The 20,236-nt window shown below is 39.6% G+C and overlaps 1 protein-coding gene across 3 annotated transcripts in view; it reads left to right on the top strand.

Annotated features, from left to right (window-relative positions):
• Nucleotides 1-5,705: 5,705 nt before the first annotated feature.
• The window catches only part of TLL1 (tolloid like 1), a 235,950-nt gene continuing 221,419 nt past the window's right edge, over nt 5,706-20,236 (top strand). For 2 of the 3 annotated variants that reach the window (XM_055276332.2, XM_055276334.2), the window contains exon 1: nt 5,706-6,589. In XM_055276332.2, coding sequence (XP_055132307.1) covers nt 6,421-6,589 — 169 coding nt within the window. In that variant the 5' untranslated portion in view covers nt 5,706-6,420. The remainder of the gene's footprint in view (nt 6,590-20,236) is intronic. The other variant, XM_055276333.2, reaches the window with a different exon arrangement.

The following is a 20,236-nucleotide window of genomic DNA, read 5'->3' on the forward strand; positions in this document are numbered from 1 at the left end:
ATTTTGTGGGATTCATTTATGGAAAAGATGTGGCTCCTATTGGACAACTTGAATGCAAGGCAAGAGTAGAGGGACTTCCTTGTAGACTGTCATCTGGGGAGTCAGGAAGGATACAGTGCAGCCAGGCTGGAAGGAAGAATGGTCTTTAGCTGGGGATGGAGGTCATTGGCCATTGTCAGGCCTATAGCTCTCCACTGCCCAGCACCTGTTTAGCAGGATTAGTAGAACTGCAGGCTTCCAAAAAGTGGCCAGCCAAAGGAGCCAGTGGAGGGTCAGGGGTTATAAGGCAACCGTAATATGTCCATGAATCACTCATTTATTTCAACTCCCTTTCCCCATCTTCAAAATAGCTTAAGACCCTAAAAACCTTGGCAAGTGATTGACCTGGATAACGTGCCTTAAGGATTTGAGTGTATTCCTTTCTTCCAAGAAGCTGATAAAACTCCATTATTATAGTTTTAAAACTAAATTATTCTCATTGTGTTGGAAGTATATAATACGATCCATCAAAGATTTCAGAGTCTATTTTTTAATCACCTATGAAGTAAGTAAAATAAAATACAAATTCCATTTTATAGGGAAATTGCTTAGGAAATCTTGGGAGACATGCTTTATGCTCATAATATAAAAATATGAAAACAGTACTATATTAGCTAAATAAAGGGGACAGAAAATGGCCAGATGAGAGGCATTCTAATGTCAGTCACTATATTATAGGGGAATTTATAAAGAACACCAGTAATGTTTATTTCAGTTTGAGGGGTTTTGTATTATTAATGGAATTTTTCAAAGAAAATTGTCCTAGTTTTATTTAATCTGTAGCCAGATTTGCGTGTGTGTGTGTGTATGTGTGTGTGTGTGTGTGCGTGCTGAATTTCTTGCCTGCCAGTGGAAAAACTATATATGGGTTTTGCCCGATCACTAGAAAAATACCAATTAATAATAAAACCAACTTTTTAAATGTTGCTAGCTTATATCTGCTAAGGAGTACATTACATGCATAATTTTATCTAATTCTCAGTTTAACCCTATTAGGTATTTCATTTCTGTTTCAAAAACCAGGAGAGTGTAGCTAGGGAAGTAACTTGCTCAAGGCAAGATAGCTACTAAATGGGAAAGTCAGTATTAAGTCTATGTTTTCTGTGGCTGAATTCTGTGCTCTTAACCAATTTGTTCATTGCTTCTCTCCAGCATCACTTTGAGTAAGTTATTCTGCTTTAGGTCAAGTGAAGAAAGAGAAGCCTCTTTTCAAATAATGTAGTTAGAGGGACTGGAAATAATTTGACTTTTTAGAACTCACTTAAAATGATAATGATAACAAACAGTTACCAAAAGTTCTTATGTACTAGGAACTAGTATGCACATAGTTTCTATATACGAGGAACCATAAAAAGTATCACATATATTAATTAACTTATTCCTTGTAACAAGTCTATGAAATATCATTATCCCTAAAATGATCTGAGTTTTATGAATGAGAAAACTGAGGACACTTGAGGTTACAAAAGCAGGTACAAAGTTACCAAGCTAGGAAGTAGAGAGCTGGAAATTGCACTGAGGGACTGTTTCCAAGCTCCATACTCTTGTGCCTCCTTCACTAGGTGTTCAGGGGACAACAGTGAGGATTCAGTAAAGGAGCAGAAGTTACATAATTGGAAACCTACTAGTGGACTCAAGCCTTTGAGTCCCATTAGGTTGGAAATGGGAAGACCTCCTTGTTATTCCATTCCATTGCCCCCATTTTACTTTGGCCAAGCTGTTGCCCAAAGGAAGAATGCAATCATTTCTGGATGTCATTAAGCAATTATATATGTTTTTTAAATACACAAGTCAGTGGATATTCTAAAGAGTGATACAGCAAGTGATTCCTAAAACAGCAAACAAATCCAAAGTGCCAACAATGAATACATGCAGCTTCCCTGTCCAGACTCAGACCTTTTGTATTGAAGGACTGGAAGTGAAAATGAGTGATAAGCAGTATGAGAAGGAAGCAACTGTGGGACAGGTGTGATGGAAGAGGCAAATGGCAGGAACCCACAGGCAGTGTGGTGTAGCAGAGGACAGGAGCTGAACTAGATCAGTGTTTACCAAACATTAGTCAACCTTCACCTGCTACCTTCATCACTGGCTTAATTTCACAAAGCAAGTGCCTTGGTTTTTAGCTTAAGCATGATTGTAAGAACTATATATGCAATGGCAAATTTAAAAACTATTTTTTTCTGATACATATACACGTCTATATGTAGTTTATTACTACATTACTTAAAATCACTTCATGTACTCTCTGCAATTTAAGTACCACACTTTGGGACACTGAACTCTAGAATTAGGAGATGCCATGTAGAACTGAAAGAAAGCTCATGAAATAAAGCTGTATGTATCCAGTAGAGGGTCACATCAGAATGGGGTGAAAATAAGAGTTAAATGTTCTGGAGTAGCTAAAAGCCATAAAAACAAAGGACATCTCTGTTCCCCATAGTGAGGGCCAGTGAGGGCATGGTAGAGAGAAAGACTGGTACAGTAAACTATTAAAGAATAACCGGAGATTCAGTTTAGGGGCCCCTATTCAGATTAGAATCCAGAACCCATTGCAGAAGGAAAGCTCCTTTTATCCCCCAGGGGAGGTGTGTGTCTTTTTCTTAACAAACAAAACTTTCTTCCACACCTTTGTGAATGAAGCAAATATGGCCCTCTGATTACTTCTTTCATTTTTTCTCAGATACTGTATTTGTTCTTTAGGAAATAGCAATAAGGGCAGATTTTGATTACTGTAGGATCATCCTAATTCTGAAGAGTTGGGAGCATTCATCAGTGGTGAGATATATATATATATATATATATATATAAAAATAATGCAATATAAAAATCACATAATGTAAGATTTTAAAAAAAGAAAATGTGGAAGTCAAAGTCCATCAAGTCTCTAAGAATCATCTCTTCACTTAAAAGTATTTGACTGAGTTGCATATAGATTCATTCAGAATAACAGTAGCATTAACACAAAGAGGACTTTTTAAAGGTTCGAAGTAATATGAAATTGCCAATATTTGCTGTTTTTGAGAAGTCAATCTATATACATGCTATTTGGTTAACAAGTTAACAGTTTTTAGTTCAGAGGAGGGAGTGAGACCAGAGGGAAGAGGAAAACTCACATTTTATTTCATATATGTCTGAATTTTTTGTTTTCACAAGGAACAAAAGGGAAATATATTCATTCATGGATTACTTGGTTTTATAACACAAAATGATCACATCTAGCTTTGCCCAAATCTAGATTAGAAAGCATACATGTCTAATTGATATTTTCTACAAGGGAAATTTATTTTAATTGGTATTTCCAATGTGATATACCAATTGGCATAGAGCTTGCATTTTGCAGCATTCTTGGTTGGCTTCATTCCCTATTATTGCTGAGAGTGATGGGGTCCTGTTGCAGGTGGCAATGGTGATCAAGAGAGCTTGTCAGCTAGAAGCCAGGGCAACATCAGCACATGTCTTACTAAGGGAATCAATTTCTCCTTTTTGTCTTCCTGAGATTGAATTCACCTACGGCGTGTCTGCAGCTGTACTATGATAGAGCAATCAACTCCTTGCTCACATACATATTCTTGCAAGTTTATGTTTCTTTCATGGACAAGGAAAAATCTACTTTTAGTTTGTAATCATAACAACTATAGAGACAAAATTAGTTTAAAAAATGAATTTTCTTATTACAAACCTAGAGTTAGATTTAATATTTAAAAATAAATCAGGGATTAAGCCTGGGTATTGCGATGTAGGTATTCTCTGCAAGTATATTAGCTGTAAAGAAACATTCCTGTATTTTGACTTGAAGTTCTACTATGATAATCATTCTAACTCTCTGGACTACAAATTCATAAAATTATAAAACCAAATAATAGGTGTCATTATACGTAATGAGGCTATTATCCCTATACAGTACTTTTTCTCCCAGAACAAATGAATAAAACATATTTATTCCTGCAAAGTAAGTGATGTTTAGGCAAACCACAGGTAAAACTTCTTGCAAATTTACGCATGATAAAATAGTCTAAGGAGATGTTTGCAGGCATTTAGATTAACAAGGAACATTTTTAAGGTTTGGGATAGGGAATGGGAACACTGTCAGCAGCTCAAGAGCAGGAATCCTCTAGATGACATTTGCATTCTCTAGGCTTTTAGATGGGCTAAGCAGGATACATTCTTGTTGAGCTCTGCACTAGGGCAACACTATTATTAATTATGCAAACTTTTTTTTTTGGATAGGTAAGAGAATTTGAGAATGACTCAGCAAGAGATTTCAAAATCAAACGTCTCTACCTGCTTATTGAACACGTTCTTTTTAAAAATCTACTTCTGCTCTGTATCATGGGCATTAAAAGCTAAAGATCTATGGAAGGGAAGCTCCATCATTGCAGTGGACTCTGAGAAAGACCCAGTTTTGCGAAGAACATTTGGTCAGTTCAGTTCCACCTAGCCTTCCTGTACTTTTAGTTTAAGTTGAAAATACTTGGTAATTTTTCAAGATTGGCTTCTTACTTTTCTCTAACAAACATGAATAAAACCTAGTAAAATCTCCAAACCAAAGATGACTTTATCTGTCAAAGTTGTGTGCGTGCGTGTGTGTGTGTGTACCTTCATACATTCCTCTAGATGATAACTTGGATGGGGAACACTAGTCAAATAAGATGTAAGGCTTTTTTTTTTTTTTTTTTTTTTTTTTTTTTTTTTTTTTACAAGTCCTTGCTAAAGTGACAGTTTTAAAGATTTAGTTGGAAAAGGAAAGCTCCTAATCACCAGTCCCTTGGAAGCTTGTTGGGGGAGAAGTCATCTCACCTATTTTGGAAACTACTTGCAGATGTGGGGAAACCTCGGAATTGCTCACAACAGGGGTTTTGCAGAGATTTCCTCTGATTTTTTTCCTCCCCAATTTCCCACAACCTGTGTTTGTCTTGAGTCTGCTCGGCTGACACGTGGTTTACCTCGCTGACCCTCCTGCCAGGTTTTACACCCTCTCCTCTGAAGAAGTAAAACATTACTGAAGCCGAAGGATACTGAGCAACTCTGCTCATGGGCGCCAGAACTGTCACAGAAAATTTGCTTCCCGAGTATTCCATCCAGCTTCCCTTCCTGCGCCCACGTGAGCCATAGCGCCAGCCCATCGGCAAGGTCTCAGCGTTTCCTGCTGCTGCAATCTGTAACTCGATTTTGGATTTTTTTTTTTAATTGCAGTTCTGAGGATCTTAGTTCTTAGCAAAACTTTGTTGGTTAGGAGACTTTTACAGTAGTCTGTTTATTTTCTTACCAAAATCGTGAAGACTCGCACACTTTTCCTCCATTCCTGCGCTGCTCTAAGGTTAAACAGCAGCAAAGGAAAGAAATACACACTCGCTGTTTATTTGGGGGGAGGGGAAATACGGATTTGCAGCTAAGTTATCACGATCCTTCGCTCCACCCCCGGTCTGGCACTCTCAACTGACACGTACATCATCTATTAATTGCTGTTTGCGTACACAGACACATAATATATTCATTTTTATCTTTGGTAAAATATAAATGGAATTGTCAGCGCGCTCCTGTTTGTTTGTCTAAGGCTATCAAAAGAAGTCAAGAGAGGAGGCTGTGGCCCGGATCCTGACCCTGATTGTATGAATAAGTAAGCAGGATGCAAGTGATTGGGTTAGATGGTGCGAATATTTTTTTTTTTTTTAAGTTAGGAAGAGGGTAAAAAGACAGGCTGGCGGGGGGAAGGCAAAGAGTGCATCCCCAAATCCTCACACTTTTGCTCTCTTGCAGTCAGTTGCTTTGCTGGCTTCTGCAGGCTTTTAAGGTCTCGCGGCGTAGAAATGCCTGGCCCCCACCCCCTTCCTCGGTCTCCCCTTTCAATTCAGATGTGCTGATGTGCAGACGGGATTCATCTTCTCGGAGCTGCGGCGGCGGCTTTGGGCTCAGGCGGCGGCGGCTCGCGCTCGGCCGCGGAGTCCTGGCAGCAGCGGGGACGCGGCGCGGGAGTCCGAGCTCTGGTGGCAGCTGAGCCCGCGGGGCGCCGCTCGCCGAGCCGCGGCCGCGGGAAGTTCGGCAGCCAGAAGGACGACCTGGCAGGCTGCGAGCGCCAGCGCCGCCAGAGCCGAGTTTGCCTGCGCCCTTCCCGCCTCCGAGTGCAGAGTTCCTTACCTGCCCTCCGCCCACCCGCGGGCCCCTAGCCAACTTCTCCCTGCGACTGTGGGTAACAGGCAGTGCTTGCCCTCTCTACTGTCCCGGCGGCACCCACATGTCTCTGGACACCTGAGCACCCCAGTCCCGCCGAGGAGCCTCCGGGTGGGGAGAAGAGCACCGGTGTCCCTAGCCCCGCACATCAGCGCGGACTGCGGCTGCCTAACCTCTAGGTCCCGTCCCCTCCTTTTCCTCCGGGGGAGGAGGATGGGGTTGGGAACGCTTTCCCCGAGGATGCTCGTGTGGCTGGTGGTCTCGGGGATTGTTTTCTACGGGGAGCTATGGGTCTGCGCTGGCCTCGATTATGATTACACTTTTGATGGGAACGAAGAGGATAAAACAGACACTATAGATTACAAGGACCCGTGTAAAGCCGGTAAGTGGCTCTGCAGGTTGGGACGGTGGCGCGCCGGGGGCCGCTGCGCTGGGTTTCCGATGGGTGGCGGTGGGAGCTCACCTGTTTCCTTCCCTCCCGCGTCAGCCCCTCGGCCGCCCCTCCTTCTCTCCCCCTCCTTTTCCTTCCCTTCCCCACCCGCAAGTGGCAGCCGCTGCGGCCCCAGTTGACTAGAGTTCTGTGCTAGTGGGATCCACTGCCAAGCTCCCATCTCCCAGTTTGGGAATAAGGTCCTAGAGTTTCTGATCCCTCTCCCCTCCCCCAGCAAAACGAAACAAGTCGTAAATATAGCTGGCTGCTGTAGGTTTTAAATTCCAACACTCAGAGGGCTTTATGCATCTGGAAGGGACACTGTCTTCTTTCCCCCGCCCCCCTCCCCTCCGCCCCAGGGCGCGGTTTCCCAGCGCTTGTTCGAGAGCGAGTTGGCAGGGTTCCCCAAAAGATACAGGAGGATGGCATTGCTACCTCGAGATACCTTGGCTCCCTCTTTTACCAGGAATTTCAAGTGTGGGTTCCAGGCTAGAAAGGGATTGTGACAATCTCGGAAGAACTCACTTCTAGATGGGATTCTGATGCATTTGCCCATTTAAAATAAACTGAAAAGAAAAATGTTTTTAAGTTGCTACCCCATTCAAATTTGTGTCTTCCTTCCTGCTAACACCCCAGGGAAATGCAGTCGGACCGGCACTGCCTGAAGCTCAGCTTCTCGCCTCGCAGGGTCCCCGAATGTCCCAGGTCCTTCCCCTCCCTTCTACGCCTCTGGCGCCGCTGCCAGCCTCTCTCGCTGGCGCAGGGCGGCGCTTCCCTCTCGCCGCCTAAGGTCGGAGACGCACGTGCCCGGGGCCGGTACCACGTGAGCGCAGAGCCGGGGGACGCCCAGCACTGGCCGCGGCTCCTGTCCGGGCTTCGGGAGCTCCTGGTTCCTTGCTCTATTGGGCTGTGGCTGAGGTGATCCGCGCTCAGTGTGGACGCATGAGTAACTTCGTAAAAGTTGCACGGAGGTTGGAACTAACCTAGTAGAGCTGTTTGTAAGCGGAAGGCACGTTGGGTTCCATCCCAAGAGGTGTGGGCTTTAGCGAAGCGTAGAGGAAGGGAGTGGACAAAGTCAAATATATCTAGGGTTCTCCAGATTCCGTGCGGGGTTGCTCTGTGACTAGGTTTTCTTCCATAACTAGATAAGCATTATTCACCCTGTCTTGGGCCTGGAGGAAGGAGAGGTGTACACAATAAAGAAAAATGCTGGAAATTCCCTAGTTAATTTTTACCTTTGATGACCCATTGTTCTAACAAAAAGAGTATGTGTGTTGTGTTCACATTATCACGTCTTTCTCGGTGAATCCTTAAATGCAGGTACTTATTCAAAACTCAGAGTAGCTTAGCAGGAGCCTGTCAGGCTGGAACTCAGAATTCCGATTTAATTCAGTTTTGCTGATAAGTTCCCTGCTGTCACTTTTAATAACTGTATCTATTATCCCACTGAAAGTTTCTTGGGCCACCCCGGATGGTTTGGAAAAGGAGATGCAGATTGCTGTGGTGGGTGACTAGTGGCTGGGCATTTAGAATCTGTTCTCTACAACTCCTTAAATGTACTTTTTGCTAAGAAATTTATTTTGAATAATGTTGTAACTTGCTGAAAATTGTGCGTTTTCTTGTTTGTGGTAAGGTAGAGATGAAGTACATTATTTCAAAAGATTGCCTAGGAAAACATCTACTTTGATACCCTGTTCTGTGAAAGATTCAAGCAGATAAGTATTTGCACCATGTGTATTGAAACACACCTCAGACATTAATGTTTAGTTTCCTCAGCAAATAAACATCTAGGCAAGGAAAAAACTTTAATAGCATTTAATTTTTGGTTCCCCTTTGATGCTGGTTTATTTTTGAATGTAGCTATTGAAAGTAAAGCAACAACAAAACCAACGTGGAACGGATTATTACCCTAATCTTATTTCTTCTCTGTTTTTGAGAAGAGGCATACCAGTGCACACCTGTGTATGTGTTCACACGCATGCATGTGTGTGTGTAATAAGAAAGAAATAAGAATGGAGGGCTAAGAAGTATGCACAGAATGTGAATCCCTTTTAAAATTATCCACCCTGCTTTTGAATTTAGGCTTCAATTTACCATCTTGGCTCAAGACAGGCAAAATTTTAGTGCCTCCTTTTTAGCACTGGGAAAGTCAAATCAAAGTTCCAATAACAGGAAAAAAATGAAATAATACATTGAAATCTCAAGCAAGAGTCAAAAAAAAAAATCACTGAAACAAGGAAGATGGGGACGGGTCTGTGAAAGAAAGCCATGCAAAAGCAGAAGAAAAGGTACTTTCCAGACACTTGGGGCACCTTTGATCTTCCCTTTCCAAATAACAGATTGGAGCGCATGGCCCATGAAATAAAAGGCCCTTTCTGAGCTTCTCTAACAGGGTCTTCATATTCCTCAAAGTACACAGAGGCTTGATATCACAATGACAATCATGGCTTTGTGGTTTTAAAGCACTTTTGAGTGCTGGTATTCACAACAGCTCAATATGGTAAGAGTTTGTTACTCTTCCCATTTTACAGATAGGAAAACAGAGGCCCAGTGAGGTTACATGTCTTTGTTAGGATTACTCAGAACTTGATTCCAGGTTTCCTGGCTGAAAAGTCTAGCTGTATTTAACAATTACACTGCATTCTTAGTTGGCCTTTTGGAGGCTTTCATTAGATGATAACAATAGAAATTAGTCCAGGTTTACCAGGAGTCCAGACTAATAGAGATGCAATTACTTGCATATCTGATATAGGTGAAGTGAAGAACATAGCTTCATATTTTTGAAACTCAAATCCTTGGGGACAGAGATCATAACTGGTTTTTAATGTTTATCACAGGGATGGATTACTGCTGTTAGGAATTTAATATGTTCTCAATACCTTCTCGATATCTATAGACTGTTGATACTGCCATTTACAAACCTTTTTTCTAAACAAGATCAAATGTCTGTTACCCAATGAGATTTGTTTCTGAATTACAACTTTAAAAATTGCACTATCCTCAACACATTTGGGAAATAGAATACAATTTGTTTACCTATTAGAACTCTGATTTCAAGTTCATGAAACTATAGGGTAGAAAGGAATCTTTGCGTTAATTTGATAGGATTTTTACTCAGAAAGACATTACAGGTATAAGTGATAGTAGGTGAGTCAGTGCAGCACAGCTGCAGATATATTTATATAGCCAAATCCATTAGGACAAAATATAGGTACTTTATTTCTCTCTGTAAGTAGATAAACACAAAGATACAGATAATTCAAATGAATATCTGTCTTTCATCAGTGCAGTACACAATCATCTGAATATACAATCAGGTTTATCTTACTCTCTAGGTCAGGAGGGTCCCAAGGGACATTGGGAAGCTGATGCTGCAAGAGCTCATTCCAGAACAGAGACTGAGGTGTCCTGTTTCGTTGTTGTACTATAGAAATAAGTGTTAATCTGAGTATTAATATCTGTGAAGAGCCTGGGCAAATTTAGTTTGTAAGTTAATCTTCTGCCAAATATGTGTACAGATTACCTGGAAAAGCAGATACCTGATGAACTAACTGTGTGTTAACACACATACCCTTCCTTCTCTTCTCTCTTTCTCTTCTTCCCTCTCTTCCATTCCTTGCTTTTTCCCTCCCTTCCCTTCTTCCCCTTCTTTCTTTCTCTCTCTCTTTTTTTTTTTTTTTTGGTATTTACGGGAATAATAGGAAAGCTTAGGCAACTGCAAATGGAATATCTAATAGGAGAAACTGAAGAAATTAGTATTTGTAATTTTGGGTAGAGGGGTATAGAATTGGTGGAGTAAGATGTTTATGCAGAATGATATCCTTATTCTCTGTAGACATTTGTGAACACCTGACAAAAGACTTTCTACCTAGAAGCTCCTGAGTAAGTGACTCCTAATCTTGGAAAAAAAAAAAAACTCAAGTATGATTAAAGGTCAGTGCCTTGCAAGGTGAAATTTGCCTGCAGAGGAGCATCTGCAAGCCTGTCTGTATAGAAATAGGCTTTTGGCATTTTAGAAAACTCTTCCACTTTTCTTTATGGTTGGTGTGCCAGTGTCCTAGTATGCTAGGCCTTGTGATAATTTTCCTCAGTGTATAATTTCTAGGTAACATCGCCTCATTCTTTTGGCCCTCGGTGTTGTACTTTCTAGCTGAACTGGCCATTTTCGAATTTGATGTTCTTTTCCCTACCTTTATTCCATCATAATTTTAGATATCCAAACATTTATTTCTTAGTCGGTGCCTCTCTAGACTGCTGCACTCTCATTTAAAAATGCATTTCGTAGAGCTGCTTCTCCTAATCAGTTTCTTCTGTCGTAGTTTTCATTTCCTCAGATCTTGATTTCTTTTTTCTCTTCTTGCCTTGGGTGCCAACTCAGAAGTGGCCAAAATACAGTGTTTGCAAAAGGGATGGATAAGGCATTATATTCCATACACTTGAATTCTGCTCCTGGTTTGTCAGTAGTCATTCCTTAGTCCTTGTCTTGAGGGCCCACATCCATATTTGGTCCACAATGGCAGTTACTGTTGTTAGGTGTGAAGAAGATAGATTTCTTTTTCCTAAATATATTCCCTCAGACTGAGCAAGGTCAAAAGCTCTTCTTTTCTTTTCCTTTTTGTTTGTTTACATAGTCTCCTGAGATCCTCCCACGTTTTGCTTCTGGGTGGTGTCATTCACAAATTCAAAACCTAAGTGGAACCTCTTCTCTTAGCTAGTTGGTGTAATAATGCATAGAATTCTTAATTCAAGTAGGTGCCCAGTCAACCCTGCTTGACTCAGTGTAGGCCTCCTTAGACCACGGTGAAACAGTTCGTATGTGTACAGCCTAGAAAAGGCTTTTTGAAAAAGTTAACATAATTCCACAGCTTTCCCTCTTATCCTGATGATGGCTTCTTTTTTTTTTTTTTTTTTTTTTTTTTTCTGAGACACGATCTCACTCTGTCACCAGGCTGGAGTGCAGTGGCACGATCTTGGCTCACAGCCTCGACCTCCTAGGCTCAAGCAATCCTCCTACCTCAGCCTCTGTAGCAGCTGGGACTGCAGGTGCATGCTACCATGCCCAGCTAATTTTATTATTTTAATTTAATTTTGTTTTTCTGTAGAGACAGGGTTTCACCATGTTGCCTAGGCTGGTCTTGAACTCCTGAACCAAGTGATTCTCCTGTCTCAACCACCCAAAGTGCTGGCATTACCGGCGTGAGCACCCGGCTGACAGTTTTCTTTTCTATGAAAGCCTAATATAAGCCATGTATGGTTCCTCTGTCAGAAACCATATCATCTTCCTCTATTGTGTATGCAGGAATCCTATTTTTGAACATCTTAGCAAATTTCTCTCATGTGAAATTGAGACTTACTTGCCAATAGTTAAAACCATATTCTTTGCAAACCTTCTTATGGCTATTAGTCACCTTAATCATCCTTCAGACCTTTCAATTATTAAGGCCTTGATATGATCACTTACAGAAAAGAGGTTAGCCTTTAAATTCTTCTGGAACTCAGGTAGGCAGTATCAAGAGCTGATAATTTACCATCATTCATTTTAGAATATTACTTAATCTAATAGTTCCTTAGACCCATCTGCTTAAAATATTTAAAACTAGGACCCTCCTTAAGCTTTTCTAAGAATGCTTAGAGAAGACAGAGGCAAATAATCCATTTAAAATGAGGCATTGCACATCCTGCTGAGACCATCTGGTGTCTAGGGAAGTGGTGGGGGTGGGGGAGCCGTGTTGCTCCCCTGAACTGTGAGAACTCCGCCCTGCAGCCTCTTGAGCTCAGACTTAGGCCAGGACTCGGGGGCCTGGCAAGGTTCCTGAGGATGTAGGATTTCCTCATCCTCAGGATGAGGGGAGTTTGGAAACCTCTTACAGTTCTTTCATATTCCAGGATCTGGAATTAATTGTGGACTTATCCTTCCTAAATTGAGGAGTGCAGAGTCCTCTCCCCAACCCTGGATATGGCAGAATGATTTAGCAATATGGCTTTCGTGGTTTTTGTCTTTAATTATCTACTGAATACTAACACTTGGAGAGGAAAACTTAAAAACTATATAACCTCAAAGGTATGGAATGAATGACATAGATTGTGTTCTTTTCCAGAAAGCAGGAGGAGGGAATCCCTTGCTTATTTATTTCATTCTTGTCATTGTGAGCCCTAAAAGTGGAATACTGACAATTGCACTTTGAGATATTGTGGACTGGCTAATGGACTGCTAGTTTTGTCAACTCTTTATAGAATGTGTGCTAATCCTGTCAAGCTGTTCTAAAGAGCTCAACTACATATTTCGTATTAAGAAGTCTAGTAAATTAGGTGTTAATTGAAATCCAGAAAGTGAAGCAAGGTGGTATTTATCTTACTCAGCTCTTCTCCTGCCACTTACATTTAGAGTTTAAGCTAAAACAAATGCTATCCATTATATTTTTTAAAAGAACTTCCTTGAATGATAATAATTCTAAAAACCATATATTAAATGGGTCAGAAGTGCTCTAAATATATTATTTTTTCCCAACCAAAATCTAGTTTTATGTATTGGTATGCTACTCGAAGCATTCAACTCAGTGTTTAAAAAAGACTTCAACAGTTTTTAACACACCGTACCATTTTACAAGTCAGGGGAGTTGTTACGGAGGTGGAAATAAAAACCATATATTTACTCTCAGCATTTTAAATATTCTGTGTTGTTGAATTTTCCATTGACGACATTTAATTTGTGTGATGAGGGAGGCAGAGATGGAGGGGTAAAAGGGTGGAATAGTTCCCTCATTCCTCACATTTCTCATCTATGTTAAACTGTCAGCACATGGATTGTGTACCACAGAGTCACCTCTGGTAGCTCCTGGCCCAGTTGCTGCTCTAAGTGTCTTCTGAGCTCTCTTCTTTGGCTCTGAGTGTATTTGAAGAGTTTATTGGGATAATCTCAGTTTCTTGTAAAGTGTTGGAAACCACCTTGGCATTAGTTCAGTTGACTGACCATCCAGAAAAGATGGAACTTTGTTCCTCTGCCCTGTTCTTTTCAGAGCACAAATACCTAATAGTTGAGGCATATGGTATTTTGTGTTTTGTACTCAGATTAAAGATAATTAAGTATATGCCTCATTGCATGGAAGTTAAAATCTTTCAAATATCCCCAGGAGGAACACCACGAATAATTAGGAAACACCAAATGGAGAATATTAAAGGGAATGAGTCCTCACCTATCTCAAGTACCTCGCATAACTAGGAAGTCTCTTCATGGCTCGCATCATAACATAGTTTACATTTTTGTATTGAAATATCTAGAGTCTCCTGTCTTCACCATATCCCCATCAATTAACATTATCACTCCTTCTGGATACGTGAGGAAAACGGGCAAGTGGTGAGGGCTTGAACCTGAGTTTCTATATTTCTGATGACTTTCCTTTTTCAAATTTCTCCCACTTGGCTCTGCAGCCAGCACAAATGTAGTGAGACTGTCAATTTACATGGTGGCGGACATCCATCCGTTATTATTTCTTTGTTGAGAATGCCTTTTGCTTTTAGTGTTCTTGCATTTTTATAAGACATGTACTGTGTTGTCAGAGTAAGACCAGTATTTTATAATCACATGGAGTTTAGTGCAGGGCCTCCTCCCTCCTGAGAGCATTCTCTTAGTGTGAGAAGTTACGAATGAAATACCTGCTTATGGATGAAACAAACAAAAATGCAAATGATTAATTTTAATAGGATTAGAGACATGTTTGAGGGTGAATAGTGTAGGGGAGGCAATGCTGTGTGTAGCCTCAAGTATATGCATTGTGACAGCAGGCTTTCCATGCCCATTAAGACAGGAGCTGGGTTGGATGTGGGTAGAATTTAGTCATGAGTGCCCTGCTGCTGGCACAGGCTCTGACATTTTGTGTGGTAATGTGTTGTTTCACACTTTAAATTTACTCTGAGTATTCATTGAATTCATGATTATGAGCCCATACAGAGTGCAAGAACAGCCTTTCAAATGCAGGTGAAAAAAATTCAGGAAAGTGGTTTACGGTGTACACTATGTATGTAAATTATGTGTGAATGCCTTTGAGAAAACAAATATGCTGTGTGAAGTTACTTAAATAACTTCACCTTTTTCAATCCTAACTTGTCTAAAAGCCTAAGGTCAAATGCTTGAAAACTCCTAGAGATAATAGGATCAAATAAACTTCTTGGAACTCTGGCCTGGTTTCCTAAGAGGAGGAAGTCTGGCAAATTCAAAATATATACCTTATGTAATATTTACTATACAGGTATTATAATTTTTTGAAGAAAACATATTATTATTTAGCAAATTATCATGTTTTCTAGGATGAAGAATTCCTGCTTGTACTTGTTTCCTAGCAAGTGGTAGAACAAAATCTGGTAAAACAGGCTTCTCATTATTTTCTTGCCTCCTTCTTTTCTACCTAAGACCTAGTGGAAAATTTTCTTTTATATATGTATATTCCTTAGTCCCAAGAGAAGAAATAGTATATAACTAAACCTGAATGCAGTGTAGCTGGCAGGCAGTCACCAGGGTCAGAATAATTGGGTTTTGATATCTGGAACAGGTAAAGGAAATAATGACCTAAATCAGGGTCCCTGTGTTGCTTTATGTTTCTTTCATTTTTTTTGAGATGGGTTTTGCTCTTGTTGCCCAGGCTGGGGTACGGTGGTGTGATCTCGGCTCACTGCAACCTCCGCCTCCCAGGTTCAAGGGATTCTCCTGCCTCAGCCTCCCGAGCAGCTGGGATTACAAGCATGCGCCACCACGCCCGGCTAGTTTGATATTTTTAGTAGAGACAGGGTTTCTCCATATTGGTCAGGCTGGTCTCGAACTCCTGACCTCAGGTGATCTGCCTGCCTCAGCTTCTATTTGGAAGGAGATTTGTGAGCAGTTTGCTGGGTGAACTCCTGACCAAGAGTTAACACACAGAAAGAAGATACATGTTCAAGGATGAAAATAGTTACAGTAAGAACAGATGAACTAGTGACCAAGAGTTAACGCACAGAAAGAAGATATTGATTATAGGATATACTTCCAGTTTGTTCCAGGATGAAAATAGTTATAGTAAGAACAGATCTCTGGCATATACAATGGAACTCAGAAGTAGCATGGGGCTTCATACACAAAACTGTATGCTTCAAAAACAAGTGTCCTATATTAAATCTTATTCTTGTATTGAATGGCACTTGTAGCTGAGTGTTTTAAGATAACTTGGTTTATATCTCCCAGTGATAGAATCAGGTTTTGAATTCAAAACTCTGGACTCCATGAGCTGCCATGGTCTGCCTTTCATTTTCTTTCTTTTTTTATATGCATACTTGTTTGCAAATTGGAGTTGGTTTAAAAAAATACTATAGTATGAACTAGCTTTATATTAAATATGACAGTAATATGCAGTTCTAGAAGGTATTGATTTAGTATTTTAAAGGTTATGAAATTACAAAATAAAAATTTTTAGGCTTTTTATGCTATAGAAAGGGATGATATCAGAGAAATATGTTTATGTTTTCTGTGAGATAGGTTCTGTGAGAGAACCATAGTTCTGTATTGTACTAGTTTTTACTTATAACCTATTAACCTTATAAATTGTTTTGTACATAATAAATAAGACTAATATACTTTTTTTGCTTATCCAGTTAGAGGCTTTTTAAATATGTCCCTTCTCACCCCCTAATGATCAGTATTCCCTTCCTGTGTTCATTCTTTTGATGTTTACTGCTGAATTAACCAGGTTTTAGTCTTTAAAGGTCCTTTGGCATATTATAGAAACAATTTCTGTGATAATGTCATTGAAGTACTTTTTGCAGTGGGGCAAGGGAAGGATATATTGATGAATAACTCTTAGGAGAGTTGCATAAAATATTTTCTCAACCTATTGAAGTTAGTTTCTAGTAATGTCTTTCTTAAGGAAAGAGTTTGAGCACAGTAAAATAAATGTTTGCACTGGTTTTATATAAATTACTAAGATAAAACATTAAAATGGTCAGAATGCTTATGTCCTCCTAAAATTTGTATGTTGAAACCTAATCCTCATTAGGAGGGTATGAGGAGCTTGGAATCTTGGGAGGTGATTAGGTCCCGAGGACTTCAGGAAGGGGACTGGTCCATGATGAAAAAGAAGGCTCCTTTGCCCCGGCTGCTGTGTGGAGACTCAGGGAGCACAGGGCTGTGTCTGAACGAGGAAACGTGCCTTAGTAGACACTGAATCTCCTGGCACCTTGAACGTGGATTTCCAGCCTGTAGAACTATGAGATAAAAATTTCTGTTGTTCGTAACCCACCCCGTTTATGGAATTTTTTTATAGCAGCCCTATCTAAAATATGGGGCAAATAAATAAGTGATTTTGCCAAAGTCTTAGGGAATTAGAAATCACTCCCCCAGCTATTTATAAAAAGAGTATATGGCTAGAGTCTTCAATTCAATTTAATAAGTATTTACTGAGTACCTACTATGTTTCTGACATCAGTGCTTTATTATTAATAATATAAGATACAGGAAATTCACTACTAACTATATATGGTGTAGTGAGAAAGTAAAAGCAACAGTTTTTATAATACTGTAACTCATGTAATTTAATAAATATTGACCAGTTACATATAAAAATTATTTTTTCAGGTTTCAAGGAGGCAGAATAATGATCTATTAAAAATGTGGGCTTTGGAGTGAGAGGGCCATGAGTTCTAATACTAAATCCCCCACATGATAACCATGTGTGGCTTTCAGCAAGTTATTTAACCCCATTAAATTTCAGTTTTCTGAGCTATAAAATAAAGGTGATATTACAATCCTCATGATGTTGTTATAAGAATGAAGTAATTGTGAAGTACACATCACTTTTTCTGGAAGATAACAAACACTGTATTATTTTATCCACAGTAGTATAAATATATAAGATGTGGAGGATCTTTAATCACAACTACTTATTTGTGGAGAGATGATCTTTATGAAACCATTTGTGGGGTAAAGGTCTTTGTTTCTTCCCATGAGTAAAAACATTTTCATATCTCAAGTCCTTGGAACTTTTCAATTGAGAAGATAAATCCCCCAAATAGACCTTGTTTTAAAAGATACCAGAGGCAACTAATAGAAACATTTTCCGTGTGTTGTTCTCTTGGCTATTTGCTCATATGCCTAATACACTCAAAATATATTGACAATTTTCAATTCACGTTGACTAAAGTGTGAATAGAATCTTGGCTATATATATAGTCTTTCGGTAATTTCTGGTTCAGATTTTGTTTGCCATCTGGATCAATTTGAAGAGCTTAGATATTCACAATCAATGTTTACACAGAGCTAAGTTTGAGCACATGGCTCTAAACTACAAATATTCATTAATTCATTAAGCATTTTTTGAACATTCTTATGAAGGAAACATAGATTTATCCTTGGAGTTTATAGAAGTATCCCTCATCTAGTATAGGCTTCACATTGCCATTTGCAGGTACATGATTGCTCATGTGTAAAGAGTTGTTTATGTATTAATCACATAATTGCATGCTAAAGTTATTTTAATTTAGCATTTGAAAATAGATACTACTATAAATTATGATAATCTGAATATGTGTTCTTATACATTTTTGCTGGATTTTTCTTTACTCAAGATAAATGAAGATTAATATAATATTAATATAATGCTTTGTGGGAAGCACTGCAACTTTTAAGTAAGTACTTTGTAGGCTTTGTTATTTGGCAGTGGACTAGTACAAGTGTAACCAATAATTACTTATGCAGATATTTGGAAGCAGTCTGTGTAAGCAGCTTGGTTTTAAAATCACACAACTTGATTTTAAAATTTCAACTTGTGGCCGGCCGCAGTGGTTCATGCCTGTAATACCAACACTTTGGGAGGCCGAGGCAGGTGGATCACCTGAGGCCAAGAGTTCGAGACCAGCCTGGCCAACATGGTGAAACCTTGTCTCTACTAAAAGTACAAAAATTAGCCAGGCGTGGTGGCGAGTGTCTGTAATCCCAGCTACCCTGGAGGCTGATGCAGGAGAATTGCTTGAACCTGGGAGGTGGAGGTTGCAGTGAACCGAGATTGCACCACTGCACTCCAGTCTGGGTGACAGAGTGAGACTCTGTCTCAAATAATAATAATAATAAAATAAAATAAATAAAATTTCAACTTGTTTCTCGTGTTCTCCCATATTATTTGGTAGAGCACAATTCTGTTCTTCACACTATATCCTTATTCTTAAGTACATTTGAAGTTACCGGGTTCACTTTTTCTACATTTACCGGTCAGTGGAAGCAAAAATGAACAGTAAAATGAATGAAGTGAATGTTTATTCTTTTTACTTCTCCTGTTCTACTGTGATTTTGAAAACTAAATATAAGCTTTGCTTTTTAAAAAATAATCGTAACTGGGTAGTGATATTAAAACTGGAAAACAAACTAGACTGTTAGTCAAGAAATGGAAATTCCAGTACTGGCTCTGTGACTGTATTTGTGGTGCCCTCAGGGCATCCTTTGGTTTTCCTGGGCCTCAGCTGCTGAGGCTTGGAAATCTCTAAGGCTGTTTGAGGCCTAAAGCAATCTGAATCCTGGTGTCTCTGACATCAGAAGCAAGAGCTCCTCTCAAGTGGTACCAAGAAGTTGCAGTGCCAGGGGGCATACGCTGTACACTGAGAGGAAGGGGAAGGTGTTCACACCTCTCCTGGGGTCACTCTTGATAAACCCTCAGGTTTCTGACGGTTTTGTTCATATCATGGCAGCCACCATAGGCCCTGAAGTAGGCCATGCAATTTCATGACTTGTCTGCCAGAATTAGCCCCGAAAGCAATCTATGCCTAAATTGCCCTCCCTCTTCCTATCTCATTACTTCTGAAAACAAACAAACAAAAAAAACTACCAAAGATAGCAAGGTATGTGAGAATAGCAGATATCTTACGTGTGTATCAGAGCATGTTAGTGTCACATTACCGTCACAATTGAAGGTTGTTCAGTCAGATTTTTTTCACAGGAAAAAAATGGATTGGTATATTGGGATGAGGGAAAGCCTATTCTGTCAAGTTTGAGGTCAGTGTTCATAATGGAGAGAACAAGAACTATAGGCAACAAAACTGCAGGAAAATTGTTCTGGCTGAAAGCATTTTACCAAGTACATTACACGTTAACAGATATATCCTTATATTAATTAATTACTTGAACATATCCTTGAAAATATACTTCTGCTTGGCACAATTGGATATTGTTATTTATCTTCATAAAATTCAGCTCCACAAACCTTTAATTTTTCTTAAAGTGTCTAGTAAGGAACTATTCTTGTTAACTCATTTTATGTATATATTTTTTGATGAGTTTAAATTTTCAAATCATCACCAAAGCAAGTTTCACTTTTGTGGCTTTTATAATAGTAAGAAGGAAGTCCAGTAGAAATCAATAACATGAATCTAGGTAGTGTAATTGAATTAGAAGAGCACTGGATATTCTGTAGGAGACTTAGGTGCAAATGTTGGCTGTTCTGTTTAATTATATTATCTTGGTCTACCTACACAATGCTTCAGAGCTTAAGTTCACACATTTGTAATGTGGGGATAGTGATCCCTAGTCTATGAAACATGTAATGATTACATGTGTAAGGTCTTGGTAAACTATGATGCACTGTACAGATT

The sequence above is a fragment of the Symphalangus syndactylus genome, chromosome 4 (assembly GCF_028878055.3).
Source record: "Symphalangus syndactylus isolate Jambi chromosome 4, NHGRI_mSymSyn1-v2.1_pri, whole genome shotgun sequence".
In the NCBI taxonomy this organism is placed as follows: domain Eukaryota; kingdom Metazoa; phylum Chordata; class Mammalia; order Primates; family Hylobatidae; genus Symphalangus; species Symphalangus syndactylus.